General features: G+C 26.8%; 1 protein-coding gene across 1 annotated transcript; it reads left to right on the plus strand.

Annotated features, from left to right (window-relative positions):
- Positions 1-1348: 1348 nt before the first annotated feature.
- Positions 1349-23594, plus strand: LOC113552116 (F-BAR and double SH3 domains protein 2). The gene is given in 20 exon segments (XM_026954827.1): positions 1349-1876; positions 4915-5012; positions 5469-5514; positions 5621-5706; positions 11600-11744; positions 12452-12588; positions 13275-13338; positions 13502-13630; positions 14185-14307; positions 14407-14658; positions 15165-15242; positions 16163-16220; positions 16397-16633; positions 16812-16987; positions 17759-18104; positions 18262-18675; positions 19696-19800; positions 19888-19922; positions 20782-20959; positions 20962-23594. Coding segments are annotated over 20 exon segments (2925 nt in total). The 5' UTR covers positions 1349-1855; the 3' UTR covers positions 21159-23594.
- The last annotated feature ends 262 nt before the right edge of the window (positions 23595-23856 follow it).

Genomic DNA, 23856 nt, shown 5'->3' on the forward strand with positions numbered 1-23856 from the left:
ATAACAACACTGTCAGTATAATAATGCACTTTTAAATTGTTTAAACTTAATTTCTTAATACAGAGAAATGAATGCGCAGGTTATAGCCTAAACTCAGACACTCGAAAATATAATTTTGTTATTTTACAGTGTATATTATAGTGTATGTTTCGTGCTAACAACCGCGCGCATTTCGTTTTTACCGCATAAATAGTCCCAAACCATGGAAAAAAAAATATGAAATATGAATACTGGGGTGATCTATTTAATGTGAGACACTTATTGTTTTAGAAAACACTAAAGTTTTTAAAAATATGTTTTCACATAATTTTAAGCCGTTATAAGACCACAATAATTTTGGAAAACATAATAATAGGTTTTACTATTTTTTTTTATCGTTATCGTTTTTTAAGCTTTTACTCTTTTGAACGATAACATACATTTCTAATGTTGTATTCCGAAGCAGAGTATTGAGTATAATTATTCCTAAAATTATTCGAATAGTTTAATTTAATATTTTATTAGTCATTACTATTACATTTTTTGATGAGCGGAGTAGATAGTGGATCAACATTTACGGGATACTTATTTCCGTGGTCCCGTACCACACCACTCCTCTCTCGGCTAACCTTTACATACTTATAAAATAATATAAAAATGGTCTGCTATTGATTAAAAACGCTCGTTGTTATAAAAAAAATAAAATTTTAAAAAACGTTTATAGTTTTTGAAATGATGAATGTATTAAGTTGAACGGATCACCCGGTACACACATACGCGCGCGCGCGCGCTCGTATAATATTATCATCATTATAATATGAACTCGGTCGAGCCGGCCAGCCGCATCGCCGCCGCCGTCACGAGAGCGATCGATAACGCGCCGTCGCGGCCCTGCGAATATAATGTAATACGCGTATTATACGTGCGGCCTACACGCGTGTAAAAAACGGCCCATCACTGGCGATCGCGTGAAACGTGCGTCCCACAAGACGATCACTGTAAAATACGGCTCGATCACGGCAAAACATTTATAGATAATGATTATTGCCATCACACGATCCCGATGATTTTTTTCTCTACTCTTTTCGACGATTATCGTTTTTGTCTTTAATATCACTCTAAAAAACGACGATGATTTAGTCACGATGATATATTAAAATCACATTATTCCTGTAGATCCGACGACTAGAAATTAAAATATATATTTATTATAATATATTATTAGTACCTATAATAATACGACGACAACCATCAATGGGCGGTGCGGGCGGGTAGGGGACAGGGAACGTACGCCGAAAGTTGGGGGCGCAAGCGCGCGAGGTCCGTCGTCGGGTGGCGGCACAGTCGTCGGTCGCGCTGTATATAGGTTATACGCGACGCGCGCGGGCTGTTGTGCGATCGCGCGATTCACCGCGGACTATACACGGGTGTACACGGGAACGGCGCGGAGGAGAAGGAGGACCGCGAATCGGCAAAATAGATCGGCACCGAAAACGGGAACAGGAGGATAACCGTTCATTATTATTGTACATATATAATATAATATAGTATTATACCGTATCGTAAGATTATTGGGAATACGGCCCGAGCGGATCGATAGCGCCCGCAACGCAACGGCATAAAAAAAAAAACAAACAAAAAAAACACCAAAAATATTTATCATCCCCCCCCGACGCGCGCACGTTCCGCACAGCATATTTGTAATAACAATATTTCAGTAGCACTGCCGTAGCGTGGTACACGCAATAATCACGATATCATACACGTCATGTTCTCGTGACCATCACGACGACACGACAACGGACATCGTACGGCAGCGGGCACATAGATCGCTGGGTCGCTGGGACGCTGAATCGCCGTCTTCGCCGTCGTCGAGATGCAACCGCCTCCCAGGAAGGTAAGGACATACCAGTCATTTCATATCGATGTTTATAGCTTATCATATAGGTAAAAATCGACGTGTTCAACGTCGCGAGTGACGGGGTACCGAAAAGCAAAAAGCCCGTGTGGGAGGTCGTTCAGAGTCGTCCCCCGTTTGGCGCGGGCCAAGAAAATAATGTACCGTTTTTTATTTTGCCACCCGTCACTATATATGTATACACCTTTATTTTATACTACGTCACGATAATATTATTATTATTATATATTATTAACCTACTGCTCATATAATATTATTATTATTACATGAGCAGTCGGTTATCGTTTGTACGTTTCTTTCGTCTAACCGGTTGTTGTCGGAACATTTCGTGATATTTCATCAAAATAGAATACGTAATATTGTTTTTCGATTTGTTGTTTTTTTAACTTCCTCCCCCGGCGCGACACAATGTTCAGCGGTGACGGCGTCGTGTATTGACGAATTACTATCATTCGCGGCGGTATAAGTATAGTTGCTTATAGTATAGTGTTGTCGTTGTAGTAACTCAAAGTCGTTTCCACAGGCATAGAATGTCCTGAGGGCCGACCCGACTCGACGACATCGTTCGAAGAATGATAAATACGTAATACGCGTATACAGTTACAGCTACACGCTGTATTAACCAACCGACCGTGTTCGATAACGTGATCAGAGGATCACGGAGCGTTCGTTTTCACGTGTCGATGAAATAAAAATTCGTTTAGTCCCAATAACGCTAGTTATAAGCTACGCCTACACTCGACATTGTTTCATCATATTATAGGGGGATTTGACAAGTATTCTGCTCATATTCATTCTTTTTTCATTTATTCAAAATATATGATTTTTGAAATTTTTAAGTACCTACTTATACACTTTTACTACCTACACTAAAGAATCATATTTTCAAATACTTATATTTTCTATGTGTTTTACAGGGAGTGTCCCTCTCGTGATAAAAACTACTTTTAAAAAAATTTTATGTAGGTTGCTATGGTGATGATTTTTTTTTAAAAATGTCTTTTAACTCAAATACTAAAGTGATAGTAAATTCTAGTAGGCTTAGAAGACATTAGGCTACAGTGTCCATCTCAATTTTTGGCATTTTTTTCGGAAATGTTTTATTTTTTTTTCAGTTAAGGTCACACAATTTCTACTTTTAACCAGGGGGCATCTCCACAAAATGTAGGTCTAAGCAAAAGCCACTAGAGTTATCATTGAAGATTTAAGTAATAAATATTATTTATTTAAATTGTTTGACTTAAAGTAATAAACTATAGTACATTACCTATACGTACTAGACTAAATATATTATTTTTTATATAATATAATATATTTTTATTTTGTTATATTATTACGTACTATTATTATATTAAGGATATTATCCTTAGTATGTTAAATTTAATAAATTAGAAATCAATCTGTTTATATAAAAGGTTGGTTCTTATTTAAAAAAATCAGTATGTATCATCACAGGATTATTATTCCTTGTAAATGATCAAAAAATCTAAATATTTAATACAAACTTTAAGTATGCTTAATGATTCTGAAAATTAGAATTTGAATAAATGAACTATAAAAGGATAGAAGTATAATGTTTGGTAAATTGCTCTATATTTATCATATTATATACACATACTACACTATATTATTCAATCAATAATTTCTATCTTTGATTGTTTTCGATATCCATTGTTTAAGTCGGTTCAGCGGAGTTAGCCTGGACTCTGGATTAAGGTTTTTGTAAAGATAAAAATAAACTAAACATTTGACTTCGTCAAATAACATTTGTAATATTGATTAAGCCCTTATTATAGTTAAATATTAACGTTCATCGGACAGTATTACAGTTTTAACAAATTTTCATCACGATGGCGATTCATAATTCAAACTGGTTTTTATATTATTTTTTGATTTTATTGAATATACAACTCACCGTGACCATCAAAACACTTATAAATTATTACATTTATTTATGCATAACAATCATAACAATCGAAATTACTGTGGAAATAATAAGTTCACATTTGATACCTAGCTACACCTACCTTTATTTTATTAAAATAGAGTATTCAGTATTTATTATGTGTATTATTTATGTACAATATGTGAATTTGTAGAAAATAAATCTAAGACATGGTTATGTGAATGAATGGATTCTCCATTGATATTAATATATGAAGTATTATTGTTATATATTTTCTAATTGTATTTATAAGAAACTGAAATGGTTAAAAAAACATAGGTCTTAATGGTATTTGTATGAAGTCAAATAAGAAATTTAAAATATTATATTATTCATTTCAGTTAATACGTTTGGTAAATAATTAATAAATACTAATGCTGAGTTAGCATGCATTTTGTTGATTTCAAACTTTAAACACATACAAACTCGTAAACATAATATGACATTACGGTTTACGAGTGTATACTAGACTTTTAATAATTTTAATAATAACTAGAAAATAATTATTTTCGTTCAGTATTTTAATTTTTTATAATTTATTACTTAGGTTTATTTAGAATTTTAATTTTGATAAGATCTTTATTCAGTGATAGTTTCTGTTTAGTGTTTATAGTTTAAATTCTCAAGATAAAAATTTATTTTGAAATTCTTTTATTATATTAAAGTTCTTATTGGTTAAATGAGTAAGTAATGAATGATCTGAATTGTTTTTGAAAATAGTTCAAATTACTGAATGTTATTTGATATGGCTCTATACTAGCGCTCGTAAGTAGGTATACACATATTATTAAATGGTTCAAATAACATACTTACTAACATTTTTTTTAATTAAAAATGTCTACTTTATTCCTTTTTTGTACGGAAATAAAAATCGGGGATTAAAATACTGATTTAATTATTTCACTTGTGGATACAGAATATAATATCTGAAATGTTAAAATGTTATGAATCATAAACTCGTACCTATTAAACAATGAATGACAATATTTTATAGTATAAAGAGTTTGTGGCTTAAGATAAATAATTTGTTTACTATATTTTGTGTGTAATTGCTGTTTTAATTTTGTTTTAGGGGAATTACGTAAAATTTTTAAAAAATCTCCACTCGGAACAAATAGCAAAATTACTTTTAAAAAACCAAAACGAATGTGATTTGTTGGAAGATATAAGGTAAATAATTTTATCATTTATTTAGTATAGGTATCTTAGTATACAGATTAATTAAATTTCAATTAGAAATTAATCTTTAAAAAAATAATTATTGTTTTCTAATTTGTAGTTTATTTTGTATATAATTAGTATTGAATAAATTATTTATAGATTGTATTTGTTCAATAAATTGTTGCTTTGATATAAATTTCTTTGTATATTATTTTTCGTGTATCAGTAATGCACGATTATGTAAATATTTGAATTACATACATTTTCAAAAGTTCAAATGTATTCTATGAATAAGCAACTAATGTACTGTTCTTATTTACTGAGTTATTGAAATATTAGAGTAGTTTCAGATACCTATTGGTCACTGCATGTGTACCCAAAGTTATAACTCATTGAACTTTGAACAGTCTAATTCAAGTATACTTGCCACTGACATGTGTAAAATTATTTTTATTTTTAATTTAGGAGTTTTTTGATCAAAAAATCTTCCATAGAGAAATCATATTCAGATGTAAGTATTTATATTAACTATTTATTTGTCAAACAATAACAACCTCACATAATATTTCCCAGGTGCTAAGACCAAGTTTAAGTAAATATTTTTATAATTTTTGTAGGCATTACTTAAAATATCTGTTGCTTTTTTGAACAAGAAAATTGCTAATATACCGGATATAAAGACTGAAGGAAGTGAAGAAAAATGGTAAGTATATTTTATCGTGGCATGTATACTGTATAGATATTAAAATAGATGATGGATTTGAAGTAATAATTTTTAATTTAATTTTATAAGCATTTAAAGTATAATTACTATAAAAAGTAGCGTGAAGCAACATGGAGTATTTAATGTTTTCATATTAATAAATACATATAATAATGGAGTGTAAGATACTAAAATACAACTAAGCTCTGCGGATGTTCTGTAATCATACTTGTATAGAAAAACCTAATTAAATATAATTGAATAATTTCTTTTGATACATCATATAACATATTTACATATTCCATGTTGCAATGTTATAATACGTTTTGAGTGTACGTGGTCATTGAGTAGTCGCTATAATGGACGTGTAACGTTTAAATTCATTGATATATAATTGTTTAATATTAAAAACGATTCTGATTAGATGCTATGTTATTATCATATCTTTATTTCTAAAGATATATAATTATATAAATACTATTGATACTATTTCTGCAGATAATCTATTTTTCCAATATTAATATCAATACGGCAGGTTTAACTTGAAATAATTATCGATAAAATATGTTATCTTATAATAGTTATATTATAATTTAATAGTCAATAATGACGTACCGTAGAATGTTGTTAATGGGTTTGTGATATAAATAGCTTAAAAATTTCTAAATAACTTAATAATAAATAATAATAAACAATTTTCAATCTTTACCATGAATGTTTTTTGAATTACAACCAGGGGTGAATATTGAATTGATGATATTTTTCGTTCCAGGAAGTAAAAATTAAGGCGGCATACAATTACCTATTTTTTCTTAGTATTTTCAATAAAAAAAAAAAATTTTCTATTCGATATTTTACTTATACACTAACAATATGTATTATTCTATTGCACATATGGAATTTAATAATAAAGTAATAAGCGCAGCACAAAGTTTTAAGTCATCAATTAATTTAATAAGTATCTGCTGATAATTTTATTGTTAAATACAGTAACGTATAATATCTAATAAATAATTAATATAATAATTATTTCATAGAGTTTTCTTTTTAAACAGCTAATTTTTAATAGTTTAACTCCTTGTGAAACAATTTAATTTCACTTTTTATTATTGTTCGATAATTTCATCAAGTTTATAATAGGTATTGAATATTTTTGTTTGAAAGACATAACCAAAACATATAAGCTTCTAAATAATCTTATTTCAACGAATTCCGAAAACTACGTGTAGTTAACATCATTTTAAGATTGAAAATGATTGCAACTGAGTCATACACTTTTAAAATAAATATTTAAGCAAGTGGAATAAAAAAATGTCAAGTTTTTAAAATAATAGTTTAAAGTATTATTTGAGTTGATGGAAACGTAAGATTGTAAAGAAATACTTATAAGTTATAATATATTAAAATGGTAATTGATGATAAACATTACTATAATGCTCATAAGTATTTCATTAAAACGTTTAAGTAGCAAACAGTACAGTTTTTACACATTGTTCTATTTACAAGAATTTTTGTAAATGTTTGTATTAGAAATATCCAAAATGTTAATATTATACATGAAAAAGGAAATAATTTTTTAGTTTTATTCCTAACCTAACTTAGAGCCAACTTTAATTATTGTGATTGTAAATTTTCTAATATCCATAATATTATCTTTGTTAATTTTTAAAGTTTTAAGCTAAGCGGAATATAAAGAATTTTTTGACAACATATTATGAAAACTAACACTTTTATTAGTTGATAAAAATATGCTATATTGCGTAAATTATATTATTATTTAATTTTTTTTTTTTTGATATACATACCTACTTGTAACATGCTTCCAACAACATAATCCATTATACAGTTATATATTTTTATAGTCAATTTTTAAATTGGTTAATTATTGTATTATATTTATGTAATTTAAAATTTAACGAACAAACATTTATTTTATATTATTTATAAAAATTACATATGAAATTTTCGATATATTTTTATAGAATGTTTCTATATGATTTATGATTTGTATGAGATCGGGTCAATTTTTAATTTTTGTATTATATATATATTAATAATAAAATTAAACAAACATTGATTTTAAACAAAAATGATCATAAATCACAATTTATGACATTTTTTTTAATCTGAATACACGTAATATTATAATTAATATTTTTTATCTGTGAAAATAACTTATCGTTTATAGATTTACGGTTAAGTCTACTGTATCCAATCATTTCTAACAAATTGTTAATACATATAATTATTTAAAAGCTTAAACATGACTATGTATAACAGTTAAAAGTCAATCGTTAAGTGAATAATTTATAATTTCGTGATCTGTACTACTCGCGTGATAACAACTTGGTACTACGTGTACTATAAAGCGAAATAAAAATAATTGTTTAATTAATTATGACACCTAAGTGTAATATGTTTACATTTATACATAATTTCATAAATCATAATATAACGTTAGTATAATAGGAATTAATCGGTAATCGGTATCTACATTTGTGTATTAATAAAAATGTTTTTACCATATATAACATAATATCAATTATTATTATTGACACATTTAACATATCTAAAAAATGTAATTAAATAATTTTTTTTTTTGTATTAATGTTCACACGAACATGTGTTATGTAATAATATTAATATATAGTTAAACGATAATAAATTATCAGTACATGGAGTGGTAGTGTAACATTGATGATTGTTATACCTTTTGTTATACTTTAAAACTGGCTCGAATCGATCAATGTGACCCGCACGCGCATCGTTTGGTGGTCTGCTCCTTACATTACATTATCCCCATTCCCCATGCCCTTCTAACGGACAATGCTCTAGATAACACAGTTCTAGTTAAAGTGTTTTACTCATTTAACACGTAAAACGAACCATGTGTAATATTCTAATCAATTAGACACAATCATTGAACCATATATTTGTTTGTAAAAGTATTCTTATTTTTAGATTTTTCACAAGTGGAAAATTTCATTTGTTTAAATTGCTTGATCTTTATTTATTGATTTAACAATATTAGGAAATTACTTTAATAAAAACCATCATAACCATATCAAAAACATTTTTAAATAATCTTATAGTTTTTAATGATTGTATTACTTACTACTAGAATTATTTTTAATACAAATAATTTCAAAAGTCTAATAAGGCTAGCTATATTACATTTTTAATGACTTCCATTTTTTTTATTGATAAACGATTAAGTACTGCGATTTTTTTTTAATACATTATAGAAATGTTGATTTCGAATTTAAGATTTTGTATTTTAATTACTAAGTAAGTAATGATATAATTTAGATAACTAATAATTTTTACTTCATTATTTATCATTATTTATAAATTCCAAAATACAGTTATTATAATGATTTATTTTTTCGTATATCCGATCTAATTTCTTTTAAAATATAAACATTTATTTAGTTATTGAACGTCTCATTGCATTTGCTCATATTAATACAATTTTTAAAATAAATAAAAAATAATAATTGTGATTTGTTATACAGAAATGATTTGAAATAGGTATGATAACATTACAGTAAGAACAGTAGAACACATTTAAAATTGTTTTTAATTGCTGCGATTTATTATTAATTTCAAAATATACAGTAATAAGTTCAGTATTCGAAGTGGAAGAATAAAAGAAAGACTATTAGACTTAAAAACAATTACGTAGTCGATTAAAATTATTGAATTTCACCGAACTTCAGTGGCGTTCTTATAAACTTATTTAGTTATTGGTATGGTGAGGGTGGCTAAAAATAAAGGTTTAAATTCAATTTATATAGTTTACTGGCATAAAAAATAATTTTAATTATTTAAGATTGGGTACTCATATTTATTTTTTAAATTGCACTTTAATTATATATTATATACAATAGCTGTTTTGCAGCAGTATAATCGTAGTAATATGTTGTTTATAAGGTAATTTATCAAATTTAATTTGAATATCTTATTATTATTAAATATGGTTTTACAAAAAAAAAAAAAAAATGCATATTAAAAAAGAACGTACCGTTTCCGTTCAAATGAAAATAATAAGTAGGGCCAGTAGGAGTGCTTTCAAAATATAAAAAAATACTAAAAGAGTCTGTAGTCCGATTTTTGTGTACTTTTCAATTTGAGTACTTATAGCAATGATTCAACATAATAAAGTTGAAAGAAGCAAGACAAGTGCACAAATAATTGACCTGTTTTTATTGTGTGCTTATTTTAATTTTATTTGAATAATAGTAAATCTATGGGATTTATGTGTACGGTGGATTATGTTTGGTTAAAAGGGTGTGCTTAACCGTCAACGCGTTGACGTATTATGTTTAATCCTCTTGTAGGGTTTTTTCTACTAAGAATTGAGGTACTAAGAATTATGCATAGTCGTAACTCGTAGCTGAAATATTAGTCATCAGTCATATTATTATCTATCCTAAGATTTTCAAAATAAAAATATAGCACACATTTTGATTATCTTTTATGCATTTATCACACCACGTGATGAAAAATAATTAGCTAGGTATTCATTTAATTATTACAAAACATAAATAGGTAGTTAAATGTTTTATTTCTTAGTTCATTATAATCCATTAGGTATACCATAACCATTAACTACAATTATATTAGCTTAATATACTATATTGTCGAATTGTATAAAAATATAATAATTTATTAGTTCACTGAAATTTAATGGATCAATTGTGGGCCACTAAATAACGTTGAAGTGACCATTAGCTATTACGAATTATTAATTCGTTGAAAATTAAGCGATTGTTTTTACAATTCGGCATAACTATTATATAAAACTAAATATTACAATAATGTTTTTATTATACCTTTATTATACTATTACATCCACTTATTGAACAATAACATTAAATTGTCAGGACAACAGGAAATTATAAAAAAATGTTTTACAATTTCATGATAATTTATTACCTTGATGAAGTTAAGTTTTATTGAAAGTTGTTTTTTAAATGATAAAATTGATTTTGAACGGAATTTAGAAATTTAGAATTCAGTGTAACGATTAAATTTAAATTATATAATATTCTCTCTATAAAAAGCTTTCCTGGCACCCCCATATGAGGAAACATGTTTAATTTTAGGCATTGTATGTAATATAATTTAATTCCATCAATAAGAATTATTTTTGGATACAAATTTATACAAAAATATATGAATAACAAAAATAATATTACTTAAATATAATTATATAAATTATATTCATAATGTTATTTTTAACAAAAGTTTAAACATAATAGATTTTTAATTACTTTAAATTTAAAGATTAGCAATTGTTAAAGTCTTATCTTGTAAAAGAACCATCTTTTTAAAATATCATTAACTATAAAACTGTAACTATTATGTAAATATTCCATTTTATGTTTTGTTCTAAAACAACGAAATGTGGTTTAAAATGCCAGAGCGTTTCAATTTCATAAAAAGTTTTGCTTACCTAACTATAATATAATGTAATATTTTTACAATGAATTAATCAAAAACCTTTTTTCATAGTTTTACTTAAAATCTAGACGTTAATTAAAAGTAATAGTAAAACTATATTTTATTTTTTTATAATATTTGTATTACTGTGACTCTGTGAATATTCAATACTAAAGCTCAATGTGGTGCTTTGTGAGATAAAAAATTATTTTTTATTATTTCGTAATAACTTTTATGACGATATGATATCATAAATGGAATATCTTAAATGTGACTTACTCAAAATCATAGTTTTTTTAAAAGAAAAGTTTTTTTTAATAGTATTAAAATGTATATTTTTCCTAAAACGTCATATACTCATGTTTAATAGTATTAATCATTTTATATAGTTATCTAGATTAAATGTGAATGAAAAAAAAAATGTGAAGAAATGTTTACTTATTTTCAGGAATATGTGGAATGTATGGCGAACAGTTCTCGAAGAAAACGAAACGGCTGCAAAAGCACGATTAGAAGCTATCGAAGTTTTACAAAACCAAATAAATGATGAGGCGAAAGCTCTTCGGGCGCATAAACTTCAGATTGCAAAAAAAGTAAGTTATCAATATATTTTATTCAGTTTTTTAAACATTTAGTCGGCGATAGTTTGTTATGCTTTTATAAAAGTTCACTTTCTAAGATAATCGTGATTCATGAAATAGTTATTAATAACTGTTTTATAATTTATAAGTAGACACTGGACTTTAATATAAGTCTCCCTTTAAATTTTTAGAATATTATTTACTAATTGTAATATTCAATTTCATATATTCTTCAATTATGATAAGTATTTAGAACTTGAATTGCCATAAATCGATAAAATGTATTTGCAATCAATTATCTATTGAAAGTACTAATTAAAATCCTAAAGAAAACTATTATAATATGTGAAAATGAAATATTTAGCACATAATAAAATATTTTTCTTAAGCTATTTGGAAGTTATTATTTCTCAACTTTGTTTATATCAATATTTTATATACATCGTAAAGATTTAATTTTAGAATAAATAAATTATAGTATTTTTTTATGTACTTTGTAAGTACCATAATATAACTGCAATTAAATTATTTAATAAATAATATGGTTTTTTTTTAAATGTTGAATATGGGTTTTTTATAAAAATGCATTATTTTATTTTTATGTTATATATTATGTACGCATGTCGCATATTAAAAGATAATAAATAACATAATTTTAATATTTTTTATAATTAGCTAAAACATTTATCATATATTATTAAATTATTAAATAATTATAGTGTACAGATCACTTAGCATTGGTACAAAAAGAGCTTCATTCTTCCGTTCAAGATGTAGATAAGACGAAAAAGTTTTACTTCGACGAAGAACAGAGTGCTCACGAAGTGAGAGACAAGGCTAAGGATATAGAAGAAAAGTAAACTTTTAATTTATTGTTAAAACACGTGTATAACATATTAATGTACTTTTCTCCTATAAAATTAAATTGTTAGAGACTGGTTGAGATAAAATATGTTGAATAATATTCAATGAATATATTGGATTTGGCGTAAGAGTAAATTTGTAATTATACTTTACGAAAGGTAAAAATGCTTAAACAATTTTTAATTAAAGCGAATATCCAAGTTAATGAAATTAATTTAAGCCAATATTTTAATTATTTTATAAATCATTAAAAATTCGTTATTTATTGTGTATTTTAATTATTTTTTAGAGTCTGAGCATAACGATAAAAGTATTAATCTTATAGTACGAATATTATCAAAGTTTCACGTATACACACTAACCGTCTGTATAGATCGTCTATTAGCTTATGTAAAACAGAAGTTTACCCGCGTATTATATAAATACGCTATATTATACTGATAAACGTGATGATGAATGTATCGTTTTGTATTATTGACAAAATAATACAATTTTAACACACTAATACATTATATTTTTTACATTTATTTCGAATTTAATTGAACTTTTTTTATATCATCAATTATGACGCGTTAGAATGAAATAAAAATTGAATAAATTGCTAAAGATTGCTATAACACTAATCTATATATGATACACCAATAACATGTATAACTGAGATGGTTGGTATTTTTGCAGGTTAAAGAAAAAAAAAGGCTCGTTCTTCCAGTCAATCACTTCTTTACAAAAAAACAGTGTAAAAGTAAATATTATAATTTTTAGTTTAACGTAATAAACCATAATTTATTTATAAAATAATAATTAATTTTTGAAACTTATTGAATACCAACTAATGACAATTAATTGTTTTGTATATTATTTTGATTATTAGATATAATCTTAAAAAAAAAAAATGATCATTTTAGGTGTCTTCCAGAAGAGAAGTTTTGGAAGAGAAATCTTCAGGAGCTAGAAACGACTATTTATTGAGTCTGGCAGCTGCAAATGCTCATCAGACGCGATACTTTTTGGTTGACCTTCAAAATGTAATGAATGTGAGTAAAACAATACATATAACACTTCTATATCTATGTACTTATAATTTATAATAATAAAATTCGATTAACATTTTAATGAATTTCATAATAATACTCTTTTTTAAATATATAAAAAAATAATTTAGTTGCTATTACAACAATAAAGTTAATTAACAATAATCATTTTACATTTTCAAGTTCATTTATACCTATAATAACTATATTAATACTTTTCTTCATACAATGATACTGAAGTTATGTGGTAATTTGATACTTTATACAATATCATAATCATTTATTCGTATAATTTATTCATTAAAGTTTAAAGTTAAATTGTTTTGAGTTTGTTCGTTACTTGTTTTCTTAAAGCTGCGTAATCAGAATAACAATTATATTTTTATTAATTATTTTTTTATACGTAAAAAACTTTGGATAAAGTACAACAGTTTGCTTATAATTTACTATATCTACTGCATATACCTATTGATATTTTGATATATATTTAACTTAGTTATTATTTGATTTTATATAAAATATTATTATTACAAATCTTTTTGACTTATTGAATATAGACTATGGAACATAATGTGTATGAAAAAGTACAAGAATATTTGGCATTACTGAGTAAAATTGAGCTACTTACGTGTACTGTAGTTCATAATTCGTTTAAGAAAGTCAGAGACCAAGCGCAACAAGTTAGTATACATGAATTATGTTCACAAAAACGTCATACACGGTTTAATTTAATTTTGATAAAACGTGAATTCTTATATATATATAAAAAAAATGTCTAGTTAAGTCGAGAGTATAACATGCAATGCGTATACCTCTTCTACCCTGTGTTGAAGCAACATGTTCAATACCAATTCGAACCTTGTGATGGAGATGGTATAGATCACATTACAGCAGATCACGGTGGAGTAGTGACTATACTTAGCCAAGAAGCGAAAAGGTGGGCCACACGAATAATTAGAGAGACAAATAACATAAAAGAAAATACTAGAAAACTACAGGTCTTCCAAGCTCTCAGAGATTCTGGACAAAAGGTAAATTTAGTAATGACATAATGCGCCTATCATTATCATTTGGTTTATTACGTAATTGCGTTTGTTATATAATAAGACTGTTTTATTGATCGAAACATTTATTAGGGTAGGTACGTATATAACATTATGTTACATCTCAAACGCGAAACAGCTTCTATCCGAATTTATGTGTTGGAAACTTGGAAAATAAGTATCCATTTCGTGAACTCTTGCAGCGATGAATAATTCATTAATCGACTATGTGATTTATTAGTATAATACAGTATTGAGTATATTGTGTATACAATCTAAAAAAATATTAACCGTTTCGTGTAGTTTATTATTAAATGGTTTTAAAAACATTGCATAATGCTTTATAAGCAATTAATTATTAGGTATTAAATATCAATTTAATGGGTTATATCGGTGGAATCGTCGAGAAACACATTTTGCAGCTATTTTAATAATAATAATATTATATAATATTATTAAATTGGTTTTTATTTTATTTTTGTGATTTATTATAGAGTGATCCAAATGATCCAAATGGACCTGATTTGGAAACTAAAATAGAGTCTTTGAAAAACAGCATTCGGAGATCTGAAGTAAGCTTAATGATATTGAGTTCAAAAATATTTTTATAGAAGTACAAAGTAAAATAAAAAAAGCATAAAAAACGCGTAATAACTAATATTGAAATTATTTGTAAATTTGTAATACCCAATAAACAAAATGTTTACTTTATAACGTTGAGTTTTGTGTTTGTGTGCGATTTTTTTACGTTATCCAAATGTTATATAGCGAATATTAGTATCAATTATTGACCTTATTATGTATTATTTTAACAAAAAACATTGTTGACATGTTATTTCAAGCATTGGTGAAATTAAAATTGTTTACTGCATAATTATAACATAAATAAATCAATGGTACATTTAGACTTAGAGTGTTATATTCATATTTAATTATTTAATTAAGACATGGATGATAATAGCACATAATTAAAATTTTTCATAATACATTTTAGTAAATTTGATGTAATTTAAAAATGTTTAGACTATTAATACTTCGAATACTTATATAAAACTAAAATAAAACTAATAAAACTTTCAAAATATTTAGTCTAATTTTAGCTTTTTATACCACGAAATTTCTTTATTATTTGTTATTACTTATTACTATTCCACGGTATACGTTAGTATTGACATATAAATTATATGTAAGGTTTTTTGTGAAAAGTGTGTTAGTTCCATCTGCCTAATTATGAAAATAATAATATATACATAATACATATAAGATATATACATATATATATATCCTTAGAAATAATTACTAGTTCACTTCCATTCGTTATCTCTAATGATTTATTTTTAATTAAAATTAATTTATTTTAATTATGAAGTGCACTTTAAACCTACTTTACAAGTGTACAAGAGAAGCGATTTCCTTGATTTTTTAAAAATTTATATACCAATGATTTGACGAGTTAATTAAATTGTTTATTATTTATTTTCTTCTTTTTCAGATAGCCAAAGCTAAAGCTGAGTCTCGTATTGAGTGTTTGAAAAATGGAGATGGAAATGGTACTTATATTATATTATATTGTTTTAGAAGTTTAACCGATGGGTTATTAAGTTTTAAATTTTTATTATTAATTTGAATCCACTCGTCTTAATAAAAATTGTTATTGCCTGTTATAAAGGAAAAATTAAAATAGAATATTTATGTAAACATTAAACTGGTTTTTTTTTTATCATAGTTAATGTAGAAGAATGGTTAGCAGACATGGGTGATATCAACGCCGAACTTCAACGATCAAATAGTACATCTTCATTACCAATTGATGGAGGTACAACTAGTGCTATGACATCTGACTACGATAGTGAAGATTACGGAGATGGGCCTTCCGATAGCCCAATACCATCTGATCAACCACAGTCATCGTCTCAAGATGAAGAAGATCGACCAGATTCGGCGGAAATTGATAAAGATTGGGGTATTTTGTATTTATCTATATCATAAATTATTATTATTGAATTTATAATTGTTTGCACCTTATTATTATGTATTAATAAATTCACATACGTAAATTGTTAATAAATCACATTTAAAAAAATTAGATATTCTGTTTTATTTGTACTAATATACACATCTTGTTATTGTTTAAAATTTAGCACTTGTGGAAAAAGAACGTCAACGTATTGAACAATTAACAGCTGGTTGGGATGATCCAACTCAGGTGAATTGGGAAGAAACACGTGACACTGAAGAAAAAACGATGTACCCTCAAACTGCTCCAGAAGAACCAGAAGGCCCTGTTTACAAATGTACTGCGTTATACAGCTATACTGTGAGTAAAATTAAATTTATTTATACATTTTTATTTTTAATTAGTCAAATATAATTCTATCAATAGCGTAACTTATTAATTTTGGGAGGGTATGAAAAGTTTGTACATTTAGTAGGACACCTTAGTAGGCAGAAAGCTAAATTAATTACTTGCATATTTGTAGAGAGTTTTAGATTCTTGTTTTGACAAAGCTGTTAAATATTATTTTTGGTATTTAAATTATCAGATAATGTCATCATATTTTGTTAAGACATTGAAGTACGTATTATATAATCCGTATAAATACACTGAACACTAAGATATTATTTTGGTCGATTTTGTCTATCATTTGTCTATTTTACTCAATTAAATCAATACACGATGGATTTTGTTTTAATGGTACAAGACCTTCTTTTTTTTTTGTGCGATGAAGTATTACTATTATATTTAGTTTTTAGAATATAATGTTAAAATAATTTACATTTTTACTATAGTAAAATGAATGTCTTATTAATTTTTGAAGGTCAAAATATCAAATGTGTATTTTCTTATTTTATGTTAGAATTGATAATGTTGTGTTTGACTCCATCAATTTTTAATAATTTATTATGTAATTAATATAAAGTTACTTATATGGTGCATGATGACTCATAAATAATAACTAACTCTAGTCTTGTTATTTCCCTAAGTTAGGTTACACACATATATATACTCGCATTAGTTATATTTTCTTCATTATTATAATCAAAGGTTAATTTTAAAATTTTGATTATTTTCCTACGCGCGTTTCAGGGTCAACATCCTGATGAGTTAAGTATCGTTGAAAATGAGCAGCTTGAAGTGTTTAGCGTAGACAGTGATAACTATGGTTGGTCAAAAGCTAGAAATTACAAAGGTGAAGTAGGGTATGTACCATCTAATTATTTGGATATCGAGCAAGAAACGTGTGATCCAGAAACACACGATACCCCTACCACATACCAACTTAGATCACAGATTAGCTTCTCTTCGGTGGACTATATGGTCAACGATGAAGCAAACAATCAATCACAGCACTGTCAATCTGATGAAGATGTTGAAGCTGAAGAACAATCATCAGAAAAAAGTATTACTACAGTGTGGGAAAAGAAAGACGGAGGTAATATTATAATTGTTAAATAAATCGATTTCTAAAAATTGAACGAGATAGGTATAATGTGTTTTTATTTTTTAATAATTAAAATGTGATGACGCCCGATTGATCAACGATATTATTACGTGTTTATTTGTAATATAATTTTTTTTTTATGTTTTAGGCATCATAGAAATACCATCGTATTGTATTGCACTATTTGACTATGATGGAAATGACCCCGAAGAATTGGGTATGAAAGAAGGCCAGATTATTAAAGTGGTCGACAAGACTACACACGTGGACGACGGGTGGTGGGTAGGCGAGTTGGGTAGCATGATGGGACATTTTCCGTCGTGCCTAGTAAAAGAATGTTACGAGAACGGTGACCTAGTACCCACACCGACATCTGAAAACGGAGATAGTGATTTTTCGAATGAAGATCATCCTGAGTTTGTTACAAGTGGTCCACCACCGCCACCACCACCAGTATTTACACCACCCGAATTACCAACACATTTGTTTCCGACTCAAGTGATTGTTACCCAACCGACGCCAATTGGTGATCACGGACCTCCTGGAAGTTTCGCTCCAGAAGGTGAGTAGCATACGTCTGAAAGATTGAAGATACTAGATAATTAATAATAAGAATGAAATAAGGAAAATTTTCGATTTAAAATAAGTAGGTAGTAGTATATTATAAAATGTAAAAATAGAATGAGATAAAAATTCATTGTATATTTGTATAATGAAAATAATGAATAAATATACCAAGAAAGTAATGTTATCTTAATAAAATTATTTAGAAACAAATGAAAATTGATTTTAAAATATAATAAATATTTACGTAATATTATTGTTTTTTAATGGTAATTCCACGGTTGTGGTGACGATGCTGTTAAAATAGATTTTAAACGGGGCCGCTACACCAGCATTTGTTTTCTCTGTCTATCCCACATAATTTAGAAACAAAGATACTCCGTATTTCCACAATTATGACTATCTGGTTCAGTTTAGAGCAAAAGCACCTATTATATATTCTATAAAGAAAAGTATTTCCTGTGCATTGACCGGATAGATTTGTAATATTTACAATTTTAAATAAATTACTATTGGTTAAAAATGATCGAAATTATTTTAAATTAAAACATGCTAATATTTATAAAAAAAAATGTAAATATTAAAAATCTATCCGGTCAATACACAGGAAATACTCTTCTTTATAAAATGTATTATAAAAGGCACTTTTGCCCTTAATTGAACCAGAGAGTCGTAATCGTGGAAATACGGAGCATCTATATTTTGTTTCTATATTATGTAGGAGATAGATAGAGAAAACAAATACTTATGTAGTGGCCCCTTAATAACAACTGTTTGAGTAATAAATAAAAAAAAAACTTTAAGTATAATTAAATCATATTTAAAAATAAATATTCAAGAGTAAGTATAAATAAATACTTGAAAAATTAATTAAATATACCTACTTTATACATATTATTAAATATAATGAAGTTACAGAATCAATCAATAAATAAAAATAAAATATAATTAGGTATATATTATATATTGCGTTAGAACTTACAATGAATTATTGACGTTGGGTTATTTTGGATTTTAGTTCCACCCAAATCGAATGAATTTTCAATGGTGATAACTCAAAATCAACAAGAACAGTATGACACGCAATTTACGGAGGAATCTTCTGTTACAGTTACAGTAAACGGTAAGTGTTTATACATAGTTGACAGATTAAAATATTGTTTTAATAATAATATATATAAATTATTTTTTATGTAATTAAAATGTACAGTGCCCGGTGTACCACAACTGTTTATAGAAAACGAGGTAATATTATTAATACAAATTCAGTAGTTAGTTTACTAAACCCATTCTTCTTTCTTTATATTTATGAAACAAAATAGTTGAATTACATTTTAAAATTATCTATCAGTACATCTTTGTTGTTCGTACGACTTTTTATACTTTGCACACGATCAAATCGTATCGATTATATCTTTACACACTAGTAACTACACACGCACACGATACACACATGACACATATATAAAATATCTGCATGGTTATGTATATTAAACAGTTGGTACTTCTAAAACGTGACTTAATAATGTCAAACAACTACTATTCTTTGCGCATCTAAAAACGTTTACGGAGTACTAAACATAAGCCTACAACTATAAAGTCTAAACGCTTTAATAGTTTAAAAACGTCTTTAAATTAATTTTTTCATTCATATAACCTGTATATTACATTACAGTCAACACCATCACCCTTTATAATATATATTATGTATACTAATTGTATTGCAGTGGCGTATTTAAGATTTCACTGCGAACAAAGGTGACCATAAGGTTTTTCCACTCCCAATCATCTATCAAAAATCAACACCATCTGCCCATTTACTTATTATATTTAAGATATTATTTAGACAATTAATGTTTAAGAGTTCTTACATAAAAATTCTTACATTTATTATTGTTAACCGACTATATAATAATATATGGTTAAACGTTTCCGACAATATTAATTAGCCAGGAAAATCGTTGTCATAAGATAATAATAATATGTAAATTGTCCATTACCTAATTATTTGCAGACATTCTAGATGCTGGAAAACTTACCGATAGGGACAACAGGTCCCAATATTGTTACAGTACGTAATTATTTCTGTTATATTATTTTATAGGATGACGGTTCTGGGCCTCCCGACGCTCCACCACCACCGGCACCTGCACCAGCATCCGACGGGCTGGGCGTCGCTCAAATCGTCATCACCGCCGCCACGCCAATGATGGAAGAACCGGAAAAGCCGTTTGGTCAAGAGTCAGATACGGTCGAGACCGAAGCCGAGCACCCCAGCGCGGAGGTCAATCGGAATCGAAATCGGAAGAGGAGCACCGCATGAGCGTGGACAGTGATTATTTCCCGGCCACAATACCGGAAGAATCCGAAGACGATCTGAAGTTGCTCGAAAACGATCACCACGCCGACACGGGTTTGCCGTCCGAACTCGAACCCGGACAGCTGGCCAAACTTCACGATCTTAAAGAATCGAACGCTTAGATAGATTTTTTCATTGTCTTATTACTTCTTTTTCAAGGTCGATTATAAATATTATTTTTAAGGTTCTACGGTTCTACCTATTATATATTAAGACTATAAGTGTTCTTGTTTATGTCGTTATCGATCAGTAGATAACCAAACCTATAACACTTGCTATATATAATATAAACTAAATGCTTATGATATAATATATATATACAACACATAAAGCGAAACTTATGTGATTGTATGTGTATGCTATACGTTTCTGTTTTAGTAGTAAAATGTTAACCGTCAATAATATTTCTTTACCACACGTATATCTTATTAAAAGTATATATTATATATATAATCAGAAGCACGTTTAGAGACAAAATTAAAGATGAATTTGTTCTAGTATTATTCTTCTTGTTAAATATTATTTTCAATAGGGTAGAAAATAATTAAATAATTATTATGAATCTTATAGTTTGTATAAGTGACAAACGTATTATACTATATTATGTGACATTTAAATATCAATAAAAATGTATTTTATATTCTCAGTTTATGTCTACCAAGATCGATTCATTTGATTCACTCCAAAGAATATAAGGATCATATTTTTTTCACATTAATCCTAGCTGAAACATACATAGTCTGACTTGGTAGTTGGTGTTTCAATAATATATAAATTACTTAATTATTGTGAACCTACTTTGTACTATTGTATAAAAATATCTACTATCTAAAATTATAGTGAAAATTACATATTTTTATTAGTTTGTCTACAATAATTAATTGGATATAATATTGGTTATAATAAGACATATACTATGATAAAGATTATTGTAACTTTACACCGATAATAGTGATCAACTGACGATTGACCGGGAATACATTTAAGTATACCTTATGTTATATGATAAATGATTTATATGGGTATTGCCTAAATATTATTTAAAAACAAATTACCTACTCAATATAGATCGTGAATAGTATGACGTTTCATTATTCTTTTGTATGGTTTAAAACGAAAAATGAACAAGCTAGTTTCGATTTTGATAACCAAATGTATACAATATTACAAATCGAAAGTTATAGCCGTTATAGGTATGTTTAGAACTATTTGGTCAAGAGTAATAATTTGGGATGTTTTCCTGCAATTTTTTTTTCTTAAAATTTGTTTTGATTTAATTTTAAGTCTCAAGTCTGGCGGTTATTAGAATGATTATGGACGGGATAAAAAGACGTCTAAACGTCCTGAATATTTTAAATCTATTATAATATTAATATATTATTATGTACAAAGATTGTCGTTTTATGTTTTCTACAGTATTTACGCGTTCTACCTATACCTGTACTTTTTAATTTTATTTTAAAAATATTAAGTAACTTGCCTGTTATTGTTACGCTTTTGAAAATAATTTCAAAAATAAACGTACAACTAAAGCACGAGCGTCATTAATAAATTATAATAATTATTTGTTAATGAGATATCCATTATTATGCATTGCGAGTACAATATTATTGTGTTTTAATTACCAATACCACTAAAACACCGAATTATTGTTTATTCATTTACAAAATGCCAATTTTTAAACAACGTAATTACGACATAATTTAGTATATTATATTTTAATACTTGACAATTGTTGTATTCACATGATGACCATATAATTTTAATTGTTAAACATTGAAGTTGATACATTAATTTGATTTATATCAACGCCATTTTACAAAATATCATGTTTATATCGAAACAACAGAGAAAGGAAAAATATCTCTATAACATTTTCCAAACACTGTCAAATCGTTTTATATTATATATTATATTGAATTCACAACAGACACGTTCGGTGGTAGATATGTGATATAAATCACGTTTACCTTCGAACTGATGAGTATTTACTTTAATATTATTGTTTTAAAAAAAAAATATTTTAATCGAATGAAATATTTGGGCTTATGTTTTTAATCAAGTCTATTGCTCAAATAGAGCACCAAGAATCATATTTATGTCTGAATAAATAATAATATTATTATTAGTTATTGTTATTAAATGCTGTAATATTTGTAATATGTTATTATTATTTGTTTTTCTTATGACGATTTATATTTTGTTCTATATAATTTTGGCGAGAAGGAATATGATATCATGCTTGTGCATCTTAAATAGCTACCATAGACAATTTTATTATTAATTGTTAAAGGAGTGCCTTTTTCGTGTACGTGTATGACATATTATATTATAGTCGTTAAAATGTTAAATGGATACAAACAAAACTTAAATCCATAGGCATTACAACTAAATTAATGAATATTTGTTTGAAGCATATATAAATAGTGATATTTGGTATCCTAATTATTACTACCTACTATATCAATAAAAAACAAATAAATATTTCGTAGCAATATTTATACATTATAACGATTAACAACGGTTTCTTTTATATAGATCATTTTAACACTTTTAAATCTCTCCAAAATTAATTAATTTTAAAAGAACAAAAATTTGTTAATCAATGTAAACCGTTTAATGTTTTTTTTCGTACCTGTATTGTATTGTATTTGTTTAGTATTGTGTTTCATTAAAAAACCAAAATCAAAACGTTGTTATTAATTTTTATACGGTTTTTACATAATAATTTCCTATATCATAATAATTACCTATACTATGTAACAAGTCGCTTATGCCATCCGAAAAAATAAGTATATACTTAGTTGATTTAATCAAATT

The sequence above is a fragment of the Rhopalosiphum maidis genome, chromosome 4 (assembly GCF_003676215.2).
Source record: "Rhopalosiphum maidis isolate BTI-1 chromosome 4, ASM367621v3, whole genome shotgun sequence".
In the NCBI taxonomy this organism is placed as follows: Eukaryota; Metazoa; Arthropoda; class Insecta; order Hemiptera; family Aphididae; genus Rhopalosiphum; species Rhopalosiphum maidis.